Source organism: Panicum hallii, chromosome 5 (genome assembly GCF_002211085.1).
Source record: "Panicum hallii strain FIL2 chromosome 5, PHallii_v3.1, whole genome shotgun sequence".
Lineage (NCBI taxonomy): Eukaryota > Viridiplantae > Streptophyta > Magnoliopsida > Poales > Poaceae > Panicum > Panicum hallii.
The window spans coordinates 8,537,185-8,558,475 of record NC_038046.1 but is presented as its reverse complement, the minus strand read 5'-3'; the positions used below and the strand labels follow the sequence as shown (position 1 = coordinate 8,558,475).

Below are 21,291 nucleotides of genomic sequence, written 5' to 3'. Positions count from 1 at the left end.
TTTTTTATACATAGTCTGTGTTATGCATCTATATAATAAAATCTATAAATTTAGAAAAATTAAAATGACTAGAGTACTAAATTAAAATAAAATACTTTGTGTGATAAGGTCAATGGCATTTGTAACACATATCCGATAGATCGTGGATGATCTTGAGCAGCACGACACGAGATGTCCACTCCCATGTCATTACGTGTTTTTTATATTACACTCTTATTATCTGCCTAAATAAATACATTTATATTATATAGCATTTTCATTATCCGTCACGACTCAATGATTATTGGTATATTAACGTCTATAAACTCTAAACTAGCCATGCAAAAATGCGCAGGCCAGCCAGCTTCTTCCTCAAAAATCCGGCAGCTTATTGGTATCATGCACCGTGCCTGCTGACTCAGTGCTCCCGCTACCCGTAGGAGTCTAATCACTCCGCCATGTACACGATCTTCAGGCCTCCGATCCTGACCTTTCCTCTCACCGGCACCAGCGTCACCGTCACACTGTCGTCCCCTTCGGCTCCGAGGTCTTCCAGCAGCTCGCCCAGCGCCACCGTCATGCTGGTCCGCACCACAGTTCCCTCCTTGCCGGGGTGCTTCAGGGTCGCGAAGGTGCCGGCCATCTCCCTCCCTCCCGGCGGGACCTTGCGGTACTCCCTCGCGTTCACGTACACGTCGAACCTGACGAAGTCCGCGGCGTCCGCCTCGATGCCCTCGACCATCAGCACCTCCTCCTCCCGAGCCTGCTCCTCCTGCAGGCTCCGGCGCCGCCGCGCGCCCGGCGGCGGCCGCCTCACCTCCGCGGTCACCGCCGCGTCGAGGGACACCGGGAAGCTGACGGACGCTAGCCGGCCGCCCCTGGGGTTCACGCCGGGGGTGACGGGCGGCCGCGCGTTGAGCCACGGGAGGCCGGCGCCGGCGTACGCGTAGCGGAGCTTGCCGATGTCGAGCACGTCGCGGACGGTGATGCGCACGAGGCGGGCCTCCTCGTCGTAGAGGAGGAAGGACGAGTCGAGCCAGTCCGGGTCGGCAAAGTCCGCGCGGCGCCGGCCGCCGACGATGCCGCGCCAGGACTCCCAGAGGCGGTCGATGTTGGCGTGGTGCGGGTAGAAGATGGGGTCGCGGCCGGCGGAGTAGTAGACGCCCATGTTCTCGGCGTTGGGGCGCGAGTTGTCGCCGGTCCAGAGGTGCATCGTGTTGTGCGGGATCCACTCCACCGTGCCCGCACCTGGCATCTCCGGGTCGCCGGCGCGGTAGGGCTGCCCGAGGAAGAGGGAGGGCAACGTCGCGCCGCTGATCATCTGGTAGTTTCAATAAAAAAGGACTTGATCACTTGGCTTGCATTTGTATTGTCACTTTGTCAGGCGACCAACTTCACCGAAACTGAAAGCAGACAACTTTTTTTTTGAAAGAAAAATAAACAAAAAAGTAGAGGACAGAGGACTGCACCTGTTTATACATGACCCGGAAGTTGTGCAGGATCTGCTGCTCGTCGGTCAAGTTCTTCTCCCCTCCCCCTCCAAGGATGTAGTCGAGGTCCGCGACCTTGGGCGGCGCGTGGCTGGGCTCCCGTATCGGGTCGTACAGCGGCGACGCCTCGTCGGCGAACACCTCGGGGATCCCCATCCCCTCGGGGACGTCCCATGTCCAGACGGGCAGCGCGAAGCCGGGCTCCCCCAGCAGCTTGGCCGCGATGCGCTCGAAGAAGTAGAGGTAGGCGCGGTGGAAGGGGAAGAAGAGCCACGAGAAGTGGATCTGCACGCCCAGGTCTGGGCGCCCCGCCTGCCGGTGCGAGCCGGTGCAGTAGGCGCAGTGGACGTTGGCCTGCTGGTAGAAGCTGCGCGGGTCCGACCGGGGCAGCGCCTTCATCAGCGCCACCGCGCGCGCGTACTTGGCCATGTACTCCGCGCCGACGGCGTGCACCGGCCGCCGCGTCCGGAGCGGCTCCGCGGGGTCCGGGAGCGTGAAGTTGACGGGCTCCGACGCGGACGCCGGCGGGCAGCACTGCAGGGGCGGGAGCGCGTCCGGCGGAAATTTGCCCCTGACGCACCGCTGGTCGGTCACGACGGCTCGCGCGGCGCCCCTGCCGGTCCCGTTGGCGCCGCCGCCCTGGGACAGCAATGGAGCCCCACCGGAGGCGTCGCCGCCGGCGCAGAAGAGGAGGTACGGGTCTAGGCCCGTGGCCGCGAGGATGCTCCTCGACAGCGAGCGTGCGCACGGGCTCGTGGCGAGAGGGACCAGAATGGTAGCCGCGGCGGCGGCGAGGGCGCAGAGGAGGAGGACGCGGAGCGCGAGCAGGGCACGGCTACTGCCACCACCGGCCGCCATGGCGTCTCCGCTCTAGCTCAAGCTCGTTGCGCTTGTAGCAATGGTCGTGTGGGCAGGGAGAGACGCTGCTTAAGCCCAGGGATTTATCACACCGTGTACTCACTCCATGCGTATGGGGAGGCTAGCTACCACAAGCTCGATCGTCCGTCCTGACATGGCACATGAATCTGTGGCTGCGAACAACATTTCTCGATCGACGGCCAATCCCGATCGACATTTGGCTGCTCCTATCTACGTGCCACGTGGTTTTGGTGCTGCAACTGCAGAATACGTTTGTACATGGTGGCCAGTGTGGCCTGTTCGGTTGCCAACGCTTTTCACGAAACCAAAAAGGACATCTTGTCAGCGTGCTGCGTCGGCCTGGGGCCCTGCTGCACTGCACCTGCATCACTGCATGCATGCCCCCAACCTCTCTCGGTGGGAACATGCAGGGCGTGCTCCGGGCAACCCCAGCTATTATTAGCATGGGTAAAATAGATATTTTGACTCCTCATTATTATTTAAAAGATCAAATTCGTCCCTTAATTTTTAAATTGACTCTCAACTTTTATTTTATTTTGTCAAACTTGTCCTTATACTGATATTACACTCTATAATAACATATGATAAATAAAAAAAAAATTTACCCCTAGTTTTTCCCTCTCCTCAACTTCCATTGTTTTGTGTCACTATTTTGCTCAACTTTCCGCAACATTTTATATGGTGGTACGTAGTTATGCAATGAGTAGTAATTTTACTTTACATGCGTCCGCAATATAATACGATGCATGGGTAAATAAAATTCCATGTTCTAAATTAAACACTTGTAATGTTCAGCTCTTAAATGAATTTAGAAGGGAATGGGCTAAGAGTAAAGAAATTTTTTTGCATAAATCTTATATTATTATGGTGTATAATATCAGCATAAGAATGAGTTTGATAAAAATAAAATTTGAGAGACTATATATATTGATCAATCTGAAAATTGAAAATGAACCTGAACCGTGTCATCACGCGCGCTCCCACTCGATGAAGCGATGAAGGGAACATAAACCGAAGGAAGACTAGAGGACGGGAGATCATGGGAGCACCATTTTTTTTCCTTTCTTTTTGAGAACAGGGAACTTTTCGTGACGCCTGGTCGCCATTGCATGGCTGCGGCTACCCCTGGGTTTGATCAAGATGGAGCGCGACGGGCGACGAGATAGATAGATCCATCTGAAAATTGAGCAGAGCAATGTGCGCGCTTATTTGGGAAGTGGGGCCCTCGTGTTGGAAACTGTAGAGAGATTAAGCATGCATGCATGACGCAATGACTTGACACACCATCCGTGACACACGACACTCGTAACGCCATTATCAATGACGATCCATTAAAAGTAAGCATGCTACTATTAGACCGTTTGACAAATTTCGAGCTACTATACACTATACAGCAAGGGAAATGTATCTTTTTACATATATTTGAAAACAATAACAGGAAAATAAAGCCTCATATTGGAAAGTAGTGTAGAGAGGTACGGAGGCATGTATGAGCTCCCCATGGCACAATGACTGGTTATTCCATTGTAGTCAGGGTGGAGCCAGAATGACCATGCAGCTCCGACTAAAATAAAAGGGCAAATGTTAGGTCGATAAAAATGGGTCGGATTATTTTTGATCTAAATACTATATGATGTAAAGGAAGTACCTGGGCTGAGCCCGTGCTGCAGCACGCCCAGCACAGGTACTAGCTTCGCTCTTAATTGTAGTTACATGTAAGACATTAGACTTGTAAAGCCTTTATCAATGACGTACGATACATCAAAAGTAAGCATGCTATTGTTAGACCATTTGACTAAATTTCGAGTAAGTATACAAGAAAGGAAATGCCGGCAAGACATGCACGCCTCGCTTTAATCACGGCATATTGTTTTATATATATATATATTGCCTCCGTTCTAAAATATAGCAATTTTTTAGACTTGGTCAAAATTAAACATTCTCATCTTTAACCAATAATATTCTAAAAGAATAATTTTAAATAGAAAAGAGGTTACATGCTATCTTATGATAGTTGGTTTTATTTTAAATCAATTAATATTATTTTTATATTGTCAACCTTACAACTCTTGTACTATCTATAGTTAAAGTTCAAAAGGTTTGATTTAAAAAACTAAAAATAGCTAAAATAGAGGAAGTATTCGAAATCAATAACAAGAAAATAAAGGCTCGTTTTGGAAAGCGTAGAGAGGTAGGGACTCGGATTCTCGGAAGCATGCGTGAGCCTTGACACACCAACTTTTCATTCACTGTACGGTTGAATCTATCTGTCTATGACACACGGAACTTGTGAGACGATAGATCAAAAGTAAACATACATGCTACTGTTAGGGCATCCGCAATGGGGTAAAAAAGCATGCAATAGGTAATAAATGCAGCTCTATGATCAGATAGTAAGCATTGTGAAAGCAGATAGCAACAACTACCGGATCGTAAGCTTGTGGTCTGGTAGTAAGAATAGAAAATGATTAATCTTTTCCACTCCTGCATTTTTCTGTCTCCAACACAAGACCAATTGTTGCTGGCGCGTTCAAACATTTTTCTATTCATCATGTGTCCAGCCTCACAAATATCTACTGTCTAGGCCTGTTCCTTCCTTGTTACCTAATACACTACGTTTGCCCTTAGACCATTTGACAAAAGCACAATATCTATACAGTAAAAGACGCATGTTGCATAGAGACGTAAGTATGTCTGATCATGTCTAACTTAAATCACGGCATACCATGTTTTTTTACATTTTTTTGGATAACTCCGCCGCCGAACACTCCGTTAACTGGACTTTTAAGGTCTACACTTCTTGGGCCCAAACTGGGCTTACTTTTCTCATCCGCAAGGTGGGCCTTCTATTTTACTTTTCTCATCGGCAAAAAGGTGAAAGCTTGAAAAAGGAGCCAAGGCCACACGGCCCATCGAGTTAGTAACTTTTGCCTAAGCATAAGATCCAGGGAGAAGAGAACCAAAAGTCCAAAAGCAGCATCATTTGTAATTTGTAAAACACCCAGCCGAGATCATACTTAGACAAGTGAAGCTGTACACACTACATACACACTTAGCCGCCGAGGCGCTCAAACACTGCACTAGTTTCCTAGCGTTGAGATGGAATCCATTTTCCTATTCATGTGGAAGGTACTGTAGTTCCTTTCTCCTTTGAGTGAGCCTCCCGTGCATGAGAACATATCCAATGCTACCACGGCTCATGGTTATGGTGCTACCATACTGCCAAACATGGTAGCACCAAAATCAATTTATGTAAAAATATGCATGTGTAGTGCAACTGTGTTGATTTCTCCTTTTGATTCTTCTTGCACAAGTGTTTGTTCAACCATGATGATGGATGTTTGCACGCGCTACCTATTCATATTTTTTAGATGAATATTTCATGCATTAATTGGGTACCATGCTACCGTGTTTAATAGCACGGTAACACGGACATGTTCTCCCCAAAGTGTGTCCACCAATGCAAGCGGCAAGCAGAACGTGAGGTAGGTACACACGGTGCACCAACAACTGCTACAACCGATGGGACAACCAAGACCAGCATAGCATCTGCCCAGCTCCCTAGCTTTCCAGTGCTTCTTGTAGTATTTCTTTTCTTTCTCTCCTTCTTTCGTTCAGCAAAAGATGAAAAGCTTTAAAAGGAGCCGAGACCAAGGAGAGGCCCGCGCGGAGAAGAATTCCCAGCCCCTTTTTCGGTGGACTACAGCACTACTGGCCGGGCACTCTACACAGACAGTACTATATATATTTGTTTCAGGCATATGTTCTGCATGCGCATGTTGCAAAGCGTTTATTACTACTTTCAGGCATATCACAACTCTCTCTCTAGCTCTCTCTCTCTCTAGATCTCTCTCTCTCTCTCTCTCACACACACAACTAGCCATCCATCATATCACGGCTACAAGAACACGTTCACTGTTCACAGGATGGGCATTGGGCACCAACTAACAACTTCCTTTAATTGCAGCCGTTGGATGGTCGTGGGAAGAAATTGTCACCGGCGAACCGCGTCTCTCATGTACGGGAGTTCGTGGCATCATTTTCTGTCGCTGTTTCATTGGGCGGCACACACACCGTTTCCGATCGAATCCGACCGTGTAGCAGCATTAGGTGCGCGCGTGCCCCGTCTCGACGCCGCCTTAGGCGTCGTTCGGTTTTGTCAGAACGGGCCGTTTTCGGAGGCCGTTCCGGGTGGAACCGAGCAGCCTGTATTGAAAACCGGAGTGTTCTGGCCAGGATCGAAATCTGATCTGGCCGCTGCCGAACGAAGCCTTAGTGCGGGGGGCCGCGCCGTTCGGTGCCAGCCAACCCCCCGCCCTGCACGTCACGTCGGCTTCGGACGACGCCGAGCGAACGAACGGCCGCCCCGCGCGGTCCCTTTTGCTGGAGAGACCACGAGCGCGATGGATAGGGCTGGGGGCGGCTGGGTGGTGGGCAAGGCCGGCAGCAGGCTCACCGATCGCCCGTCTCCCTTCCTGCGCGCCGGCCGGCGACCGGTCAAGCTGGAAAGCAACGGCACACGCTGCGTGCCGTCCCAATAATTGTGCAGCTGCAGCTGGTGGAATTGGTAGGTCCGCCCGCAGCGTGCTTGTGGCATTAGCTTGTGGGGTCTTTATGCTGATTAGCCCCTCGAAAAGTTGTGGGAGAGCTAGGCGCAGCGCGTATATAATATCGCATTAATTTCGTGCGCTGGTTCAGCAAAGGAGATCGCCGTATCTCCCTGCTTGGGAGCATTATATATTACGTATGATATGTTCAGATAGCTTAGCTGTATTAAATTCGCAAAGCGCACGTGCAATTTGTGGACGGCTCTGATGGCGTGTTCTTTTAATAAGAAAGTAAACTAGCGATCAGGATCTGCAGAGAATAGTAGCATGCATGCAAGTGGTGCTGCGAGCCCGGGCGTCTGACGTGAGAGCTGCAGCGGGAGCGCATGTGTTCGTAGTAGGATACCAGCACTCGTAACTGGCAGCCCGCAGCGCAGATATCCCTGCCGGCGGCATCGCAATCTGATCCGCCCTCGCCAGTTTTTCAATTCTCACGCCAAGATTCCTTTGTTCCTCCAGCTGGCCAGGCCCGGCCCGGCCCGGCCCGGCCCGGTCTAGTCAGCACCGCACAGTCTGCCACGCTCGCTGTCTCTGATGTTTGTTCGTATCAACCAGCGGTCCAACGCCTACTTCAGTACTTCGTCAACGCATTGGTAGTACGTACGCATCTCTACATCCCAACAATGCATGCAACGTGTTCCACGGAAACGAAGGAGACGTCGCGTCTGCAGCAAACAATCAGCATCGTCGCGCTGTTCTGTGGAGGCGGGGTAGGAGAGTAGACCAGTGGACCTGCCAAGCGAGCGAGCCCTGCCACAGAGAACGCGTCCTCCGCTTGCAACTTGCGCTGAGGAGGGCCCTGCTGGCTCCTGAGGCTGATCGACGGCTTCACTTCACTCCCGCGCGGCACGACGCCTCCGCCCCGCCCTGCTTGATGACTAGCTCCAGGATTCTTGTGTTTTGAACAGATCGGCAGTTGAGGTGGATCACCAAAGCCAGTGGCGCAGAAGAGGAATGCCCAATTATTGGATTAATGGGCGCACGGGGAGAAACGTCGAACACCAGCAGGAGAACTGATCGATCACAAACAAGATCGAAACATCGCTGCATGATTTTATCTAACAGTGATGGTAATTTACCGCAGCTAATTGGAGAAGAAATCATCCAAAAGTTGAAATCGAGCACGTACTCTGCTCTGCCATTTCTCCGGAGCCAAGCGCACACACGAGCACGCGCGCAGGAAAAAGGAGAAGAAAACAAGATCGACCGCGAGGTCGTCTATACACAGCTAAACCAGGACGCGGCCTAAAAAACCGGTCACCAGATCTTGGCGTCCAGGGCGTCCGCTCCGGCGTCGTCGGCCCCGGGATCCTCGCCGGCGATCTGGTCGAGCACGAGCACGATCCCCATGGCGAACGCGGCGTCGAAGCCGGGGCTCACCTTGAGCACGAACACGTCCCGGCCCATGACGACGCGCGTCCCCTCGTCCACCTTCCTCCTGATCTCCGCCACCAGCTTCGCCTTCTCCCCCACGGCCCTCGGCGCCGCCACCACGCGGCAGCACCGCCGCGCGAAGGACCCGTCGACACGGAGCAGCTCGGGGGCGGCGCCCGGCGGCGGCGAGGAGGAGGGCGGCGGGAGGAGCTCGACGACGGCGCCGGCCGCGGCGCCGCCGAGGATGGAGGACCGGCGGGCCGAGAAGAGCGGCTTCTGGCCGCCGGCGCGGGCGCCCAGGAAGCCCTCCCAGCGCTGGTGCAGGGACGGGCGTCGGCGGCGCACGGTGAGGAGCGGCTCCCCGGCCGGGCCCAGCAGCGCGAGCTCTCCCGCCGACGCCGCGCCCCCGCCGTGGCCCCGGCCGTAGGTGTCGGCGCGGAAGGCCAGCCGGCCCGTGCGGTGGTCGTAGGCCGCGAAACCGTCGCCGGGGGAGAAGTGCGAGGTCTTGCGCACCGTCAGGACGCGCTCCTCCGGGTCGCAGTACTCAGCGCCCACGATCGCCATCGCCGCTGCCGCCTGCCTCCCTGCGCGCGCGCCTGATCGAGCTCAAACTAGACTAAAGCCGCGCGCGCGTGCGTGTTTGCTTGCTTGCTCCGGCGGCTCGAGTCGAGTATGCTGCCGCTGCCGCTCTCGGGTCTCTGCGTGCCGAAGCGGAGCCTGCTCGGAGATTTTAAGTAGGGGTGAAGCGAGGGATGACGGGCGCGGTCGGTGGAGATTTCAAAGCCAGCCAGCCAGCGAGAGAAGCACACCGAGATCAGCGTGTTGATGTCGCAACGCCATGCCCTTTTAGAGACGCCTGGACTCGGTCTACAGGCGAAGGTGAACTGTTGTTCGGAAAAAAGAGAGGCGAAGGTGAACTAACAACGGGCAGTGTTTAGTCCAGCAGATCGTGTCATCAGCAGATTGACTGTACGTATCAAAGAATTGATTCCGATTAATAGTGGATTGTTAAGAAGTCTCTGAAAAAGCCTGGTGGGTTAAGAATCGGGAATCATCATCATTTCTTACAGCTACTAGAGCGTATCGATCGCATAAACCTAGCGTTGTTGACCCGGATTTACAGAAGAAAATTACTAAGATTACGAATTGAATGCTGGTAGCTGCTAAGCAACCAGCCTGGTGCTGGTCCATGCGCGCGGCACGCGCGCAAACATGGCGAGCGAGGCAGCGAGCTCACTGGCAACGTGATGCGAGCATCGCACATGGACGAGCGCGAGACGTTCGAGGTGGGAGTGGGAGGCGCGGCGCGGCGCGGCGCGGAGCGGAGGCCACACCCGACGGCGTGGCGTGTCGCGCGTGGCGTGCGCCGAGGCCCGCCGCCGCGGCGCAGCGTCGAGCTAGCTAGCCGGAAGCTATTCCCCAGGGAGGCAAGCGCGCCCGGTGCCACGCTTTGTCTTCCAACAGCTAGCTGGCTAGCCCAGCCGCGCGCGCTCTGGCTCGCTGTCTGTCCGCGGTCCGCGGATGGCGCCGCCGGTGCGCGTGCGGCGTGCCGCGCTTCGTCGTCGTCAGGACAGGACAGAAGCATCGTCGCCTCGTCGGTCGATCGGGGCCCCGACTGATTCGTTCCTGTCGGGTCGCAGCGAGTCGCCCGGCGATGCGAACGTGTGACGCTGGGCGGATTTGGGCGGGCGATCAGGCCAGGCCGCGTCGTGGGAACGAGTGGATCGGAGCCAGCGCCGCGTGGTCACGTTTCGGACTTTCGGCTTCGCTGCAGTGCGGTACTGCACTGGCACCTAACGATCGATCTGACATCTGAGTGACAGGGTCCTCACGTGGAAAATTCAATTGGTATTCAACTATTCATTCCTTTGTTTGCCATCAAAACAATAATTGATCTTGCACGGCAAAGACGGTGCTCTGAGTGCTTCTCTTTTTCCATCTTGTGAACGCAGTGTCCGGCGAGCCACTGTCAGGCTGCATTGCAAATATCGACGACAGAGCTCTGCTTGGTGCAGCCAGTGCTAACATCATCACAGTTTCCACTGGATTTGAGGTTTATGAGCACATAGCAATCCCAATTATTGGTTATAACAGGTGTTTTTTCCCTTTAAAAATTGCTAATGGCGCATCGATACAGTTGATCAGAAAGCTGTTTGGAGATGCCAATCGGATTGCGTTTCTTCTACACTCACAAAAGGAATAGTAGGAAGGAGGTCAGTATTCTGGAAGTTCGACAGTAACTCCAGGAGAGTGGGGAGCTAATTGCCGTTGCATTCGTTCCTGAATCAAATTTCCAAGCTCGCATGGTGACGCTGAAACTACTGGCAATGGCAGTGGCAACGGTAGCTCGATCCCCGCGCACGAATAGTGAAGCCGAGTTGAGGAAGTCGTTTCCGTGCGCATCTTGCCCAGTCACCAACCTCTCCGTCCGCTGTGCGGCCTGTGCCGGTGACGTGTTACCCCCTTTTCGCCGCCGCTGACTCAGCAGCCGGCGCCGGTCAACCACGTCGGCGTCAGCGGAGGAGAGAAGCTTCCAAGCGCCGAGGACCCCAGCATGGAGCTCCGGAAATATCCCGCGGCACGCATGGCCAAGATCCGGCGAGGCGCGGTGGCATGGACGCTTGCCGCCCTGGACACGGGCGCCACGTCCTCCGTACGAGGCGGGGTGGGGGTGCGGCCGTGCGGGAGCCGGGAGGCGCCCATGCGGAGCGGAGTCCACGCAGGACCCTTCCCTGACGGGCCGTGCCATCCCGCCGCGGCGTGTGCGGAGGCCGCCCGCCTCCGAGCGCCGGCAGCTTACGTCAGGGCGGCTGGGCCGACGACGGCAGCCGATTCACCACGACGAAGAAGCGTCGCCGGCCGGCCACCGGCGGAATTGTTTCCTCCGCGATTGCGTGCATGTTTCCTCGACAGCAGCAGGTCGGCACTCACTACCGGTGGCATGGAGAAGCGTGTGGGTGGACGGGTGGGTGGCTCGAGGTCGCCGGCCTCCGCCTCGTAGACGTAAAACAAGCACGGGGGAGTTGACGTCTCGGTTCACTGTACCGTGGCGCTGGCACCGACCCAGGCGAGACGTCGTTGTGGGTGGAAGGAAAGCTGTTGATCACTTGATCTCACACGCCTAAGACTCGTCGCTGTGAGTTTGCTCCTGCCGTGGTGTCGCGCTCATCGCCTTGAGGTAAAAATACAATCCAAAAGAATTACAGCATGGGTCCAGAAAAAAAACAACGATCAATCAGAGGTCGGTGCACCAAACCTCTGCTCCCCGTTCCGGCGACACCAGCGTCACGCGAGGACCCCCCCCAAATCCCATCCGATTCCGCACGGCTGAATCAGCAGCCGGTTCACGTACGCCAGTCAACCACCACACGCCCGCGTCAGCTGCGGACTCGGGGGGCCGGCCCCTGCGTGCGGTTTTGGAAATATCCCGAGCGCGGGGCTCCGCCACTCCACGGAGTTTATCTCTTTCGGGCAGGTTAGGTTGGATTCGGGGTGACGCGATCGAGCTTCCCCGCTCGGCCGCGCGCCACGTCGCTGCCGTGACGCGCCGCCGGAGCGAGGACACGAAGGCAGGTGCGGGATCCTTGGGGCCCCCGCCCCGCCGCCGGCCACCGTGCTCCGGAATCCACCCTCGTGACTCGTGACCCCGCCGTCGCCGTAGGAGCGTCGGGGCTACGATACGGCGGCGAGAAAAGAAAGTAGGGGGCGTGGGGCTACAGGACCTGCGCCGCGAACGCTCTGGCGGACTGGCGTTCTTGGCTGCAGCAAGCAGCTTCCAGAACGTCCGATTCGAGCTCTCCCGGATGCCGAGCACCCTAGTGCAAAGCGCAGAAGGTCAAAAGAGAAGATTAGGACAGATCATCGACTACTGCTGCTAGATGATTCTGCGCAAGTGGTGCTATTATTGAGGTCGAGCGCAGTTACTGTATAAAGCGTGCTGTAGCTGGGGTGCAAACTGCTTCACTGCTTCAGCTGACCGACACCCTCTCGTCAGCTGTTGCCCGTGGAGTGGAGAGAACAAAGATACAGATGGAGATTACACTACAACAATAAAGAATAGAATCATGTGCCAATGACGAATCGGTCCTTTCATTTATTTTCTTTCTTCATTTCAACCCTCATGCTACTACTAGTTCTTTCCTGCTAGTGCCGGCCTGTTGCCTGTTGGGGCGCCATGTCAGAAGAATGCCAATTTCTCGTTCGCATTTCTGATGAGAAGCCACGTTCAAAATTTCTGATGAAAGCACAAATTCATGAACATTTCTAGCATAAAGCAGTTTACATTTGCTTTTGTTATAATGGTAAAGAATGGGACAGCAGCATATTTTGGTATGTCGCAATCGACAAGCTCAAATGAAGTCATCCAACATTTTTAGTGGCTGCATAAACGAGTCAATCCTTCAAGCAACAAAACAAACTCGTTGCATACGAATACGACTCCCTGTCACAGTAAAGCTACAACCGCGATACTCGCCCAAAAAAATGGATATCTCATTGCACACGTGCGCCTTAGCAGGGCGATATGTTCCAGTGGTCCAAGTGTGGAGTTTGAATGATTGAGAATCCGACAACCACCTCAGCAAGATTGGGCAGCAAAGCGAAGGAATAATGACAACTCATGCAACCACACCACCCCAACACGTTAAGCATGCTAGTGGCATCATCATCCTCTAATCCCCATAGGGAACAAAAACTAAAGAGAAGCAAAAACTCCTCGTTGGCACTACTATTATGCATTTGGTTCACTTTATCCTAGCACTATTCTCCATCCTGGCAAAAACCTTTTTGCAGCCGCATTTCAGATGATCTTCAACATGGAGTGCTTGGCATCTGAGAAGAAAAAGGCAGCAGTCAGACATCCACAGTTGTATCTGGTGCCGATGATAAGTACAGTTCTGTGAAAATACCACCATAGCAGATTGACTGCAAAACATTGTTATTTGTTTTGCTTTGGGAACCTGCAAACATACTCGAATAACTTTATGCTAAGCAACATACGCATTTGTTGTACTTCTAAAGCGGGCACAGTTTATTCATGGCACCGAATAACAGATAAACAGAGATGTTCCACATGGAAAGGACAAATTAATCAGCACAGATAAATATAAGATGGCAATGTACCTTACTATAATACTATGGCTTTGGCTCACTGATGAATGTGCCCACACTTTTGAACCAGCGTATGAGGTTGCGGTGGTCCTTTACATAAAGCCAAGCTTGTAGAAAAGGGAAGAGCTTCTCATTTATCCCACGGGCTTCGATGTAATGATGAAGTGCATCACGAACTTTCTCATCCAACTCTCTGTTCATTAAAAAAGAAGAGTACAAAACAGTATGTTAACACTCATGCAGTTAGTTCCTTAATCCTTCGTTGACAGACATGTATTTGTATTGTATCGACCAAACTTAGCACCAACACAAGAGCCAGATTTAGTCAATCAAAAGTTAGATGGACAGGGTAAAGAAGAATCACACACTGGATCATCAATATTACTTGTGATGCTTTTTAATGCATTGCACATTGCATAGAAGGTTCTAAGGAGGCACATTTATATGCCCCAAATCCTTATAGCATCAGTAACTTCACCAATTGGCCCATCAACTAACATTTCAGTCAACTAACCAGAGCAATCACAATTCACAACCACAAGGCTCTCGTTTGTGGCAACTAAATATGCATAGCATAAGTTGCTATTTGAGGCAAGACTGCAAAAGGATTCATTTTTGTTTAAATATCCCAGAAATGCTGGAGTGCCTTGCTGCATGATGTGAGTAGTGATTGAAAAAAGGAATTGGTGACGAAGGAAACATCAGATCCAGGGCATGCTAGTACACCTTAAATTCTTCTATATTCAAAAGGGCCAAAATGAATTTACTTAGGGCAGAACCTGTAGGTAATGCAACCCAAATATCTCTTTTTACCACCTTTAGGATACAAGTTATTCTTAGAGGTTAGATTAGTATCCTTCCATAAGTTTCAAATATTCTATCTGAATTGTCAACTACTACCGGTTACAAAGGGGGAATTCAGGATATGGCACTCAAATCCAATTGCAATTCAGAATTTGTGTTTTAATGTCTCACATTCACATGCAGCCCCTGAACCTCACATGTCACTGAGCCATAAAGTCAAAAAAATAAATTGAGTTGACAGTGAAGAGTGCCATATTCTAAATCTTTCTCATAATCCACTGCTTTAGAATTAATAATCAATCAATGCAAACTGCAAAGTCAATATGCTTTTCACAACATTTTGCACATTGCATAAAGACACTGCACGTGCACTTAAAAACATTACCATTTCCCTTAAGACATCAATAACTTCACCAAGTGCCTCACCAATCACATAACATTTAGAGCAATAGTGGAAGCAGTCAAACAGCCATTATTACATAAACACAATGTTCTTAGTTATTATATCTAAAATATCTGTAGAGTTGCAACTTGCTGCAGGTACTTCGTTTAGCATAAGGATTTATTTTCTTTAGTTTCACCCGACAAGTAAAGTTGACTAGAAACATTTGCGATTGGGAGTTGTCTCAATTCATGGCCTAGCAAGTAGTCACTGAAAAGTGGAATTGACAAGAAGCAGAATGAACATACCCATGCTGAACTTAAATTCTTTCACACTTAGTGAGAAACAATACTAGAATTAACAACTCATATCATATTTTTCAAGTACTGACAAGTTTTACTTGACCACATTTGGACAGGGGATAGTTCTTTCCTATCAATTTCAAACTTCCAAAAAAAATCAGACTAAGCCACTGGCTAGTGGCTACCTGAATTGTCCACTGGAGTATTGATGATGGTCCATCTTAAGATTAAAACTATCATCTTCGAGCTGAAGCCTTCAAAGACAAACTGATAGCTTATAGCTAGATATCGCAGAAATTACTCTTAACTCAATTCTGATTGCCACAAACAACCTGTTCTGCCGTCTAAATTTTCACCACCTGTATTGCAACTCCTAATTAATCCTACTCGAGCAGTAAATCAAATTCCTCAAAAACTAATGGCCAGACATCGTACACAAACTAGCGTAAGAATTAACGAAATATCTGAATTTCTCATGCGTTAGGGAGAACAACTCACTGGAAGATGCGCCCCTTGTACTCTCCACCACCCATCGAAGCCATGTTTCCCTCCCCCGACTCGGCGTCCTTCGACCTGAGACAGACTGAATGGATCCCAACGGCGTCCGGGTACAGCCCGCAAAGGAACTGCAGCGACTTGCCTGCCCCGGGCTTGGAGATGTCGACGTGGAGTAAGAGCTGGCTTATGGACGCGCTCATACCGCCGTCCCCGCCGGCGGCGTCGGGGTCGGAGTCGGAGTCGGCGTCGGCGTCGGGGGGCAGGATGTTGGCGAGCCTCGCGACGGAGATGGAGATCTCCTCCCCCGCGTCGCCGTACTCGCGGCGCAGCACGGGGCCCGATGCCTGGTCCAGGGAGCCCTTGACGATGGTGAAGGGCTTGGGCGGGCTTGTCTTGGGCGGCGGCGCCATCTTGGAGACCTCGAGGTAGTGCTCCTTTAGCGAGCGGAGGAGGATGGAGTTCACGGCGGAGGAGGAGGCCGCCGCCGTGGCCGCCGCGGTTGAGGAGGGGGAGGCCGAGGTGGAGGCCGCCCGGCGGCAGAGGGCGGCCGCGGTGGGGCCGGCGCGGCGGAGCATCTTGGTGAGCAAGGCGGGGGGAGCAGCGAGGGTTTAGGGGTTTGGGGAAAAAATGGGGAACGACCAATCACAGGTGTTCCAGGTTTCACATTCGGAGAGGAAAAAAGAAAGAGAGACTGATTTGAGAAACACTGAACCCAAATTAGGGGGTATTCTGCAAAATATTGGATCGCGAATAATGATTGCGATCCTAATCAGGGTTGTTTTTGAAAAATAGCGTGACCAGTTTTATATAAAACCCCCTAATTTGGATCGCGATTAATAGTCGCGATCCGAATTAGGGTGTTTTGTGAAAAATACCGAGTGCAAGTTTTACATAAACTCTCCTAAATTGGATCGCGGGGTTTTCTGCAAATCGTTACCATTCTTCCTCCGCCGGTGGTCGGAACCTGGCCGAGATGAGGTTCCGAATCCGACACCGAGTCACCGACAGGCGCCCCGGTCCGCGCGGAGAATCCATTCGGCTCCTTCTGGTCTTCACCGCTCTTGATGACGACGCCGGAGACGAGAGCCGCGAGGACGTCGATGGCGCCCCACTGGCCCCTTCAGTCACGCGGCGCGCTCTTGCCCGGGACTCAACTCAGCATGTGCTCCTGCATCCATGCCCAGCCACGCGCTCTTCATGGCGACGGGACACCAGCCAGCCTAACTACTAGCTTGGGAAGGAGCTGCGGCGGTGGAGGAAGACGATGAAAATTTTAGCTGCCTGACGCGAACCTGAATGAGAAGGCCAAGAGAGCAACATCAGAGGCATCAGTTAACTCACTAGTTGATTCGGCGCAGCCCAAAGAAATTTATTGACCGAGCGGGCTTGAAAACGTCAGCAATGTCAACACAGAAGTAGAGATGCGGGCATACTCGTGCCATCAAAGATCAGGCAAAGAATTCCCAAGGTGACTGCTGGACTAGAGTAGAAAGGGGCGGTTACATGTTGCAAAGAATGTGCACCAGAAAGAGCATCCTATTGCCTTGCTCCACAAATTTCTACAGCACCTTTGCAGTGCATCCGGAACTCTTACTGAATCGGCAACAGAGCATTGTGAGAAGTTTTTTTTAAAAAAAAGATTTACACGTTGGCAGGGCACACTGAGAATAATCTCCTGAATCTGAACAATGTCCAATTATTCAAGCCAAGTGAACTATCTGTCACCCTCCACCATAATAAAACACCTTGTCAATTGTGAAAAGAGTAGTCTTTCAAGTTGCCTGTTCCATCCCTTCACTGCTGCTGGCGCAGCTCTTCACAAAGACTATAGGGGATCCAGCATCGGTTGTCTTCTTGTCCTGCATTCTATCAGATTAATCCCGTCGGGACCAAGACAACATGCACTATAGCTGTAGTATGCCACACCAATGTCATGAGAAAGTATGATGAAAGTACGATTTTCTCAATATGTGTTCAGTCACTCAATTTTATGGTCTATTTGTTAGAGTTACAGCTCCTCTAAGAACAGCCCCGGCTCCTCCGGCGGAGCGGCTTTTTATGAAGCTGCAGCTGTTTTAAAAAATATTGGCAAAACAGATTTATCCTGTTTTTCATGTATGGATTGAAGATGTCAATTGTCTAATATGCTTAGCTATTTGATGTGTTTTTGCAGCTGAATTCTATGTTTGCACTAATAATTTTAGCTATTTGATATGTTTGTGCAGCCGTTTTGGAAAACTATTTTATATTCATTTTCCTTTATTTTTCTTTTTTCTCCTTTCTTTCTTTTTTTCTCCTCATTTTCCCTTTCTTATCAGTTGCTCACCCTTTGGCTTTATCCGTTCTCCACGCTCCACAACATGCCTCTATTCTTGCTCCTTCCTGCTACTGCTCCGCCTTCATCTCCCGCACGCGTCCTCGTGCACCGCCGTCTGGCTCCCGGCGCCCTCCGCGCGCCCTACTCCCGGCGGCCACCGCGCGACCGTCTCCGGCACGCCTCCGCGCGCGCCGCCGGCCGCCTCCTGCTCTCTGCTCCCTCCCGGCCGTCTCCCTGCTACCTCTAGCCCGGCCTTCTGCAGCCGCCCGCCCCACCTCGGGTTCCCGCCGCCGGTCTCCAGCAGCTCGGAGCCACGTTTGCGCCACTCTCGGGAGCAAAGGTGGCAGGCGAGATGGAGAAGGCGGAGGAGACACGCGGAGGTACGTTTTGTGGCTCCTCCTACCAAACAGGCGATTTTAGGATGTCCTCCGGTGCTCCGGTGGAGCCGTCGCGAAGCACCTCATTTGGCAGGGCTTCGCGTGGAGCTTGAGCCGAAGCCTCGCGAAGCAGTATTTAACTATTTGCTATTTTTACGAATGGCACATCTTCGAATATTATTTAGGGCCTGTTTGCAAAAACGCAAAAAAAAAAACTATAAACGCAAAGATGCTAAAGAAATCTTGCTAATTTGAAGTACTAAATGAAATCTATTTACAAAACTTTTTGCATGGATGGGTTGTAAATCGCGAGACGAATCTAATGAGCCTACTTAATCCATGTTTTGCAATAATTAGCGGATGGTTACTGTAGCATTACTGTTGCAAAACATGGATTAAGTAGGCTCATTAGATTCGTCTCGCAATTTACAACCCATCCATGCAAAAAGTTTTGTAAATAGACTTCATTTAGTACTTCAAATTAGCAAGATTCCTTTGACATCTTTGCGTTTACAGCTTTTTTACGTTTTTGCAAACAGATCAAAACAGGCCCTTAGGTGCTGTTTGGATCCATATAGCAAAAGAGCAAAAGAGCAAATTTTTTGCCATTTGCCAAAAGTGGCAAAAATTTTGCTATTAGGGGTGTTTGGATCCAAATGGCAAAAATTTTGCTCTTTTGCTTGTTGGATCCAAACAGCATCACTCCATCAGCCCGATCGACAGCCATCGCCCGCGGAGAGAACCAGGAGTCGCAGACCGGCAACGTCCCCGCGGCTTCCCACCATTCGCTCCCCTCCCCTCTGTTCTCCGGCGACCACCACTCCTCCCACAAAACCCAAAGCCCAGGCCCTGCACAGCCCGAACCCGAGCCCGATAAGGCCATGGCCGCCGCCGAGCCGCCGCCGCCCTCCGGGACGGGCTTCTTCGGCATGCTCAGCTTCCGCTGCAGCGCCACCGCCGTCGCCTCCTTCGACCCCGCGCAGGACGATGAGCTCCTCGCGCTCGACGCCCTCCAGGCCCACGTCGCCGACCGCCTCCAGGCGCTCTCCGCCCACGCCTCCTCCCCCGCATCCCCGGCCCTCTCCCTCCCGTTCCTCTCCAAGCTCCTCGACGCCGTCCTCTCCTCCGACGCCGCCTTCCGCGCCGTGCTCGCCGTCGGCCCCGTCGCCGCGGCGCTCGCCAGGCCGCCCGCCGACCGCCTCGCCGCAGACCTCCTCGACCGCGCCGTCAAGACGCTCGACGTCCTCAACGCCGCGTCCTTCACGCTCGCCTCGCTCCGGGCCGCGCACCGCGCCGCGCTCACCGCCGCGACCTGCCTCCTCGCCCCGGCGCTGCACCGCGCGCATCTCGCACGCGCGCGCAGGGCCATCGCCAGGCTCTTCTCGGGCGGGGCGGGCGGCGCGGAGGCGCGGGCGGGGCGGAGGCCGGAGGCGCGGGCGGGGCGGAGGCGCGGAGGCGCGGGCGGCGACCGGCGGGCGGAGGCGGAGGCGCGGGCGGCGGCCGGAGGCGGAGGCGCGGAGGCGCGGGCGGCGCGGAGGCGCGGGCGGCGGGCGGCGGGCGGCGGCGCGGGCGGGGCGGCGGCGCGGAGGCGCGGGCGGCGGGCGGAGGCGCGGGCGGCGGGCGGCGGGCGGAGGCGCGGGCGGCGGCCGGCGGGCGGAGGCGGGGCCGGGCGGCGGGGGCGCCGGCGGCGGGGTCGGAGCGCTGGTTGCCCTTTTGCTATTTGCGTTTTGCTATCCATTTTTGCTCTTTCCATTTTGCCATGGGGTGTTTGGGTCCAAATAGCAAAAAAAGAGCAAATTTTTTGCTATTTGCCCTTTTGCTATTGGATCCAAACAGGCCCTTAACTATCTGCTAGCACCTTTTCGAAAGCCACTTATTTTAACTTCTACAAATTTACCACTTCTCTACAACTATTATTTGCCAATTTTGCAGACGTGGCCTGCCAAATCAGGCTGCTAGCCTAGAGGCGGCACGCGAAAAGAACTCCGTGTCGCTGCCTTATCACCGTGCATATTGCCCCATCCCTTTTGTCTCTATGACTGGTGGGACCCGGTCGTCTTCTTGCACCTCCGTCTTCTACTTCCTGAAACCTTCCCGAACCCCGCTCCCGCCGCTCCATGCTCCAGCGAGCTTGTGCGCGAGCACGCCATCCTCAAGAGCAGTGTGGCACGACGGCTGTGTAAGAGGAGCTCGACTGCTCGAGGCCGACGGTGGCATCTCCCGTGTAGCGGAAGCACCGGGAAGCAGGAAGACTCCAAGCGGCCGCCGGACGAACTCGAACTCGAGGCGGTTGCGCAAGCGGCCGAGCGCGGCGGCCGCTCCGTCCCGCGAGCGAGGGCACGCGGCCACTCGGTGGACCGCGAGGGCCGCGCGCCGCCGCTCGGGGAGCAGGCAACGGCTGGAGCCGGTCCGAGTCACTCAATCTGACAACTTAACTTAAATGCTTAGGGCCTGTTTAGTTCATTTTGCAAAAACGTAAAATTTTACTGTTGCAAAGGAATCTTACCGATTTGAAGTACTAAATGAAGTCTATTTACAAAACTTTTTGCATGGATGGGTTGTAAATCGCGAGACGAATCTAATGAGCCTACTTAATCCATGTTTGCAACAGTGATGCTACAGTAACCATCCGTTAATTATTGCTTAATCATGGATTAATTAGCATCATTAGATTCATCTCGTGATTTACAACCCATCCATGCAAAAAGTTTTGCAAATAGACTTCATTTAGTACTTCAAATTGGTAAGATTCCTTTGCAACAGTAAAATTTTGCGTTTTTGCAAAATGAACTAAACAGGCCCTTAAGCGCGCTTTCTTTGCTTTGCCGGATCAAAGTATTAGTACCTTGGTAAATGGAGATATACAAATAGTACAATTTATGGGTGTGTTTGTTTCCTGGGGTCTAAAGTTTAGAAGGGTCACGTCAAAGAGAATCTTGTCATTTAGAAGTATTAAATAAAGTCTAATTACAAAACTAATTGCAGAACCCTAGTGCTAATTCGCGAGACGAATCTAATGAGGTATATTAGTCCATGATTAGCGGATGATTACTGTAGCATCGCTGTGGCAAATTATGGATTAATTAGGCTCATTAAATTTGTCTCGCGAATTAGCACCCAGCTGTGCAAAAAATTTTATAAACAGATTTTATTTAATATTTCTAAATAGCAAG

The 21,291-nt window shown here is 52.5% G+C and overlaps 4 protein-coding genes across 5 annotated transcripts; 1 reads left to right on the top strand and 3 right to left on the bottom strand.

The window, feature by feature from the left end:
* Window positions 1-225: 225 nt before the first annotated feature.
* LOC112894306 (polyphenol oxidase I, chloroplastic-like) lies at window positions 226-2,391 on the bottom strand. The gene is made up of 2 exons (XM_025961968.1): window positions 1,449-2,391; window positions 226-1,300 (listed from the first exon to the last, which is right to left on the bottom strand). Exons 1-2 carry the CDS (start codon window positions 2,325-2,327, stop codon window positions 428-430), a joined length of 1,752 nt encoding a protein of 583 aa, XP_025817753.1. The 5' UTR covers window positions 2,328-2,391; the 3' UTR covers window positions 226-427.
* A 5,667-nt stretch (window positions 2,392-8,058) lies between these two features.
* On the bottom strand, window positions 8,059-9,069 carry LOC112894364 (protein LURP-one-related 5-like). Its single transcript, XM_025962047.1, has one exon. It carries the CDS (start codon window positions 8,891-8,893, stop codon window positions 8,213-8,215), a length of 681 nt encoding a protein of 226 aa, XP_025817832.1. The 5' UTR covers window positions 8,894-9,069; the 3' UTR covers window positions 8,059-8,212.
* A 3,659-nt stretch (window positions 9,070-12,728) lies between these two features.
* LOC112894479 (uncharacterized protein At2g39795, mitochondrial) lies at window positions 12,729-16,111 on the bottom strand. Of its 2 annotated transcripts, none has more exons than XM_025962206.1 (3): window positions 15,425-16,111; window positions 13,456-13,631; window positions 12,729-13,159 (listed from the first exon to the last, which is right to left on the bottom strand). In XM_025962206.1, exons 1-2 carry the CDS (start codon window positions 15,997-15,999, stop codon window positions 13,463-13,465), a joined length of 744 nt encoding a protein of 247 aa, XP_025817991.1. In that variant the 5' UTR covers window positions 16,000-16,111; the 3' UTR covers window positions 12,729-13,159; window positions 13,456-13,462. The 2 variants fall into 2 exon arrangements, with proteins under 2 accessions (XP_025817991.1, XP_025817990.1); XM_025962205.1 differs by having other exon boundaries at window positions 13,451-13,631; window positions 15,425-16,103.
* A 2,466-nt stretch (window positions 16,112-18,577) lies between these two features.
* LOC112892363 lies at window positions 18,578-20,082 on the top strand. The gene is made up of 2 exons (XM_025959545.1): window positions 18,578-19,585; window positions 20,051-20,082. The coding sequence occupies exons 1-2, from the start codon at window positions 18,775-18,777 to the stop codon at window positions 20,080-20,082; spliced, it is 843 nt and encodes a 280-aa protein (XP_025815330.1). The 5' UTR covers window positions 18,578-18,774.
* The last annotated feature ends 1,209 nt before the right edge of the window (window positions 20,083-21,291 follow it).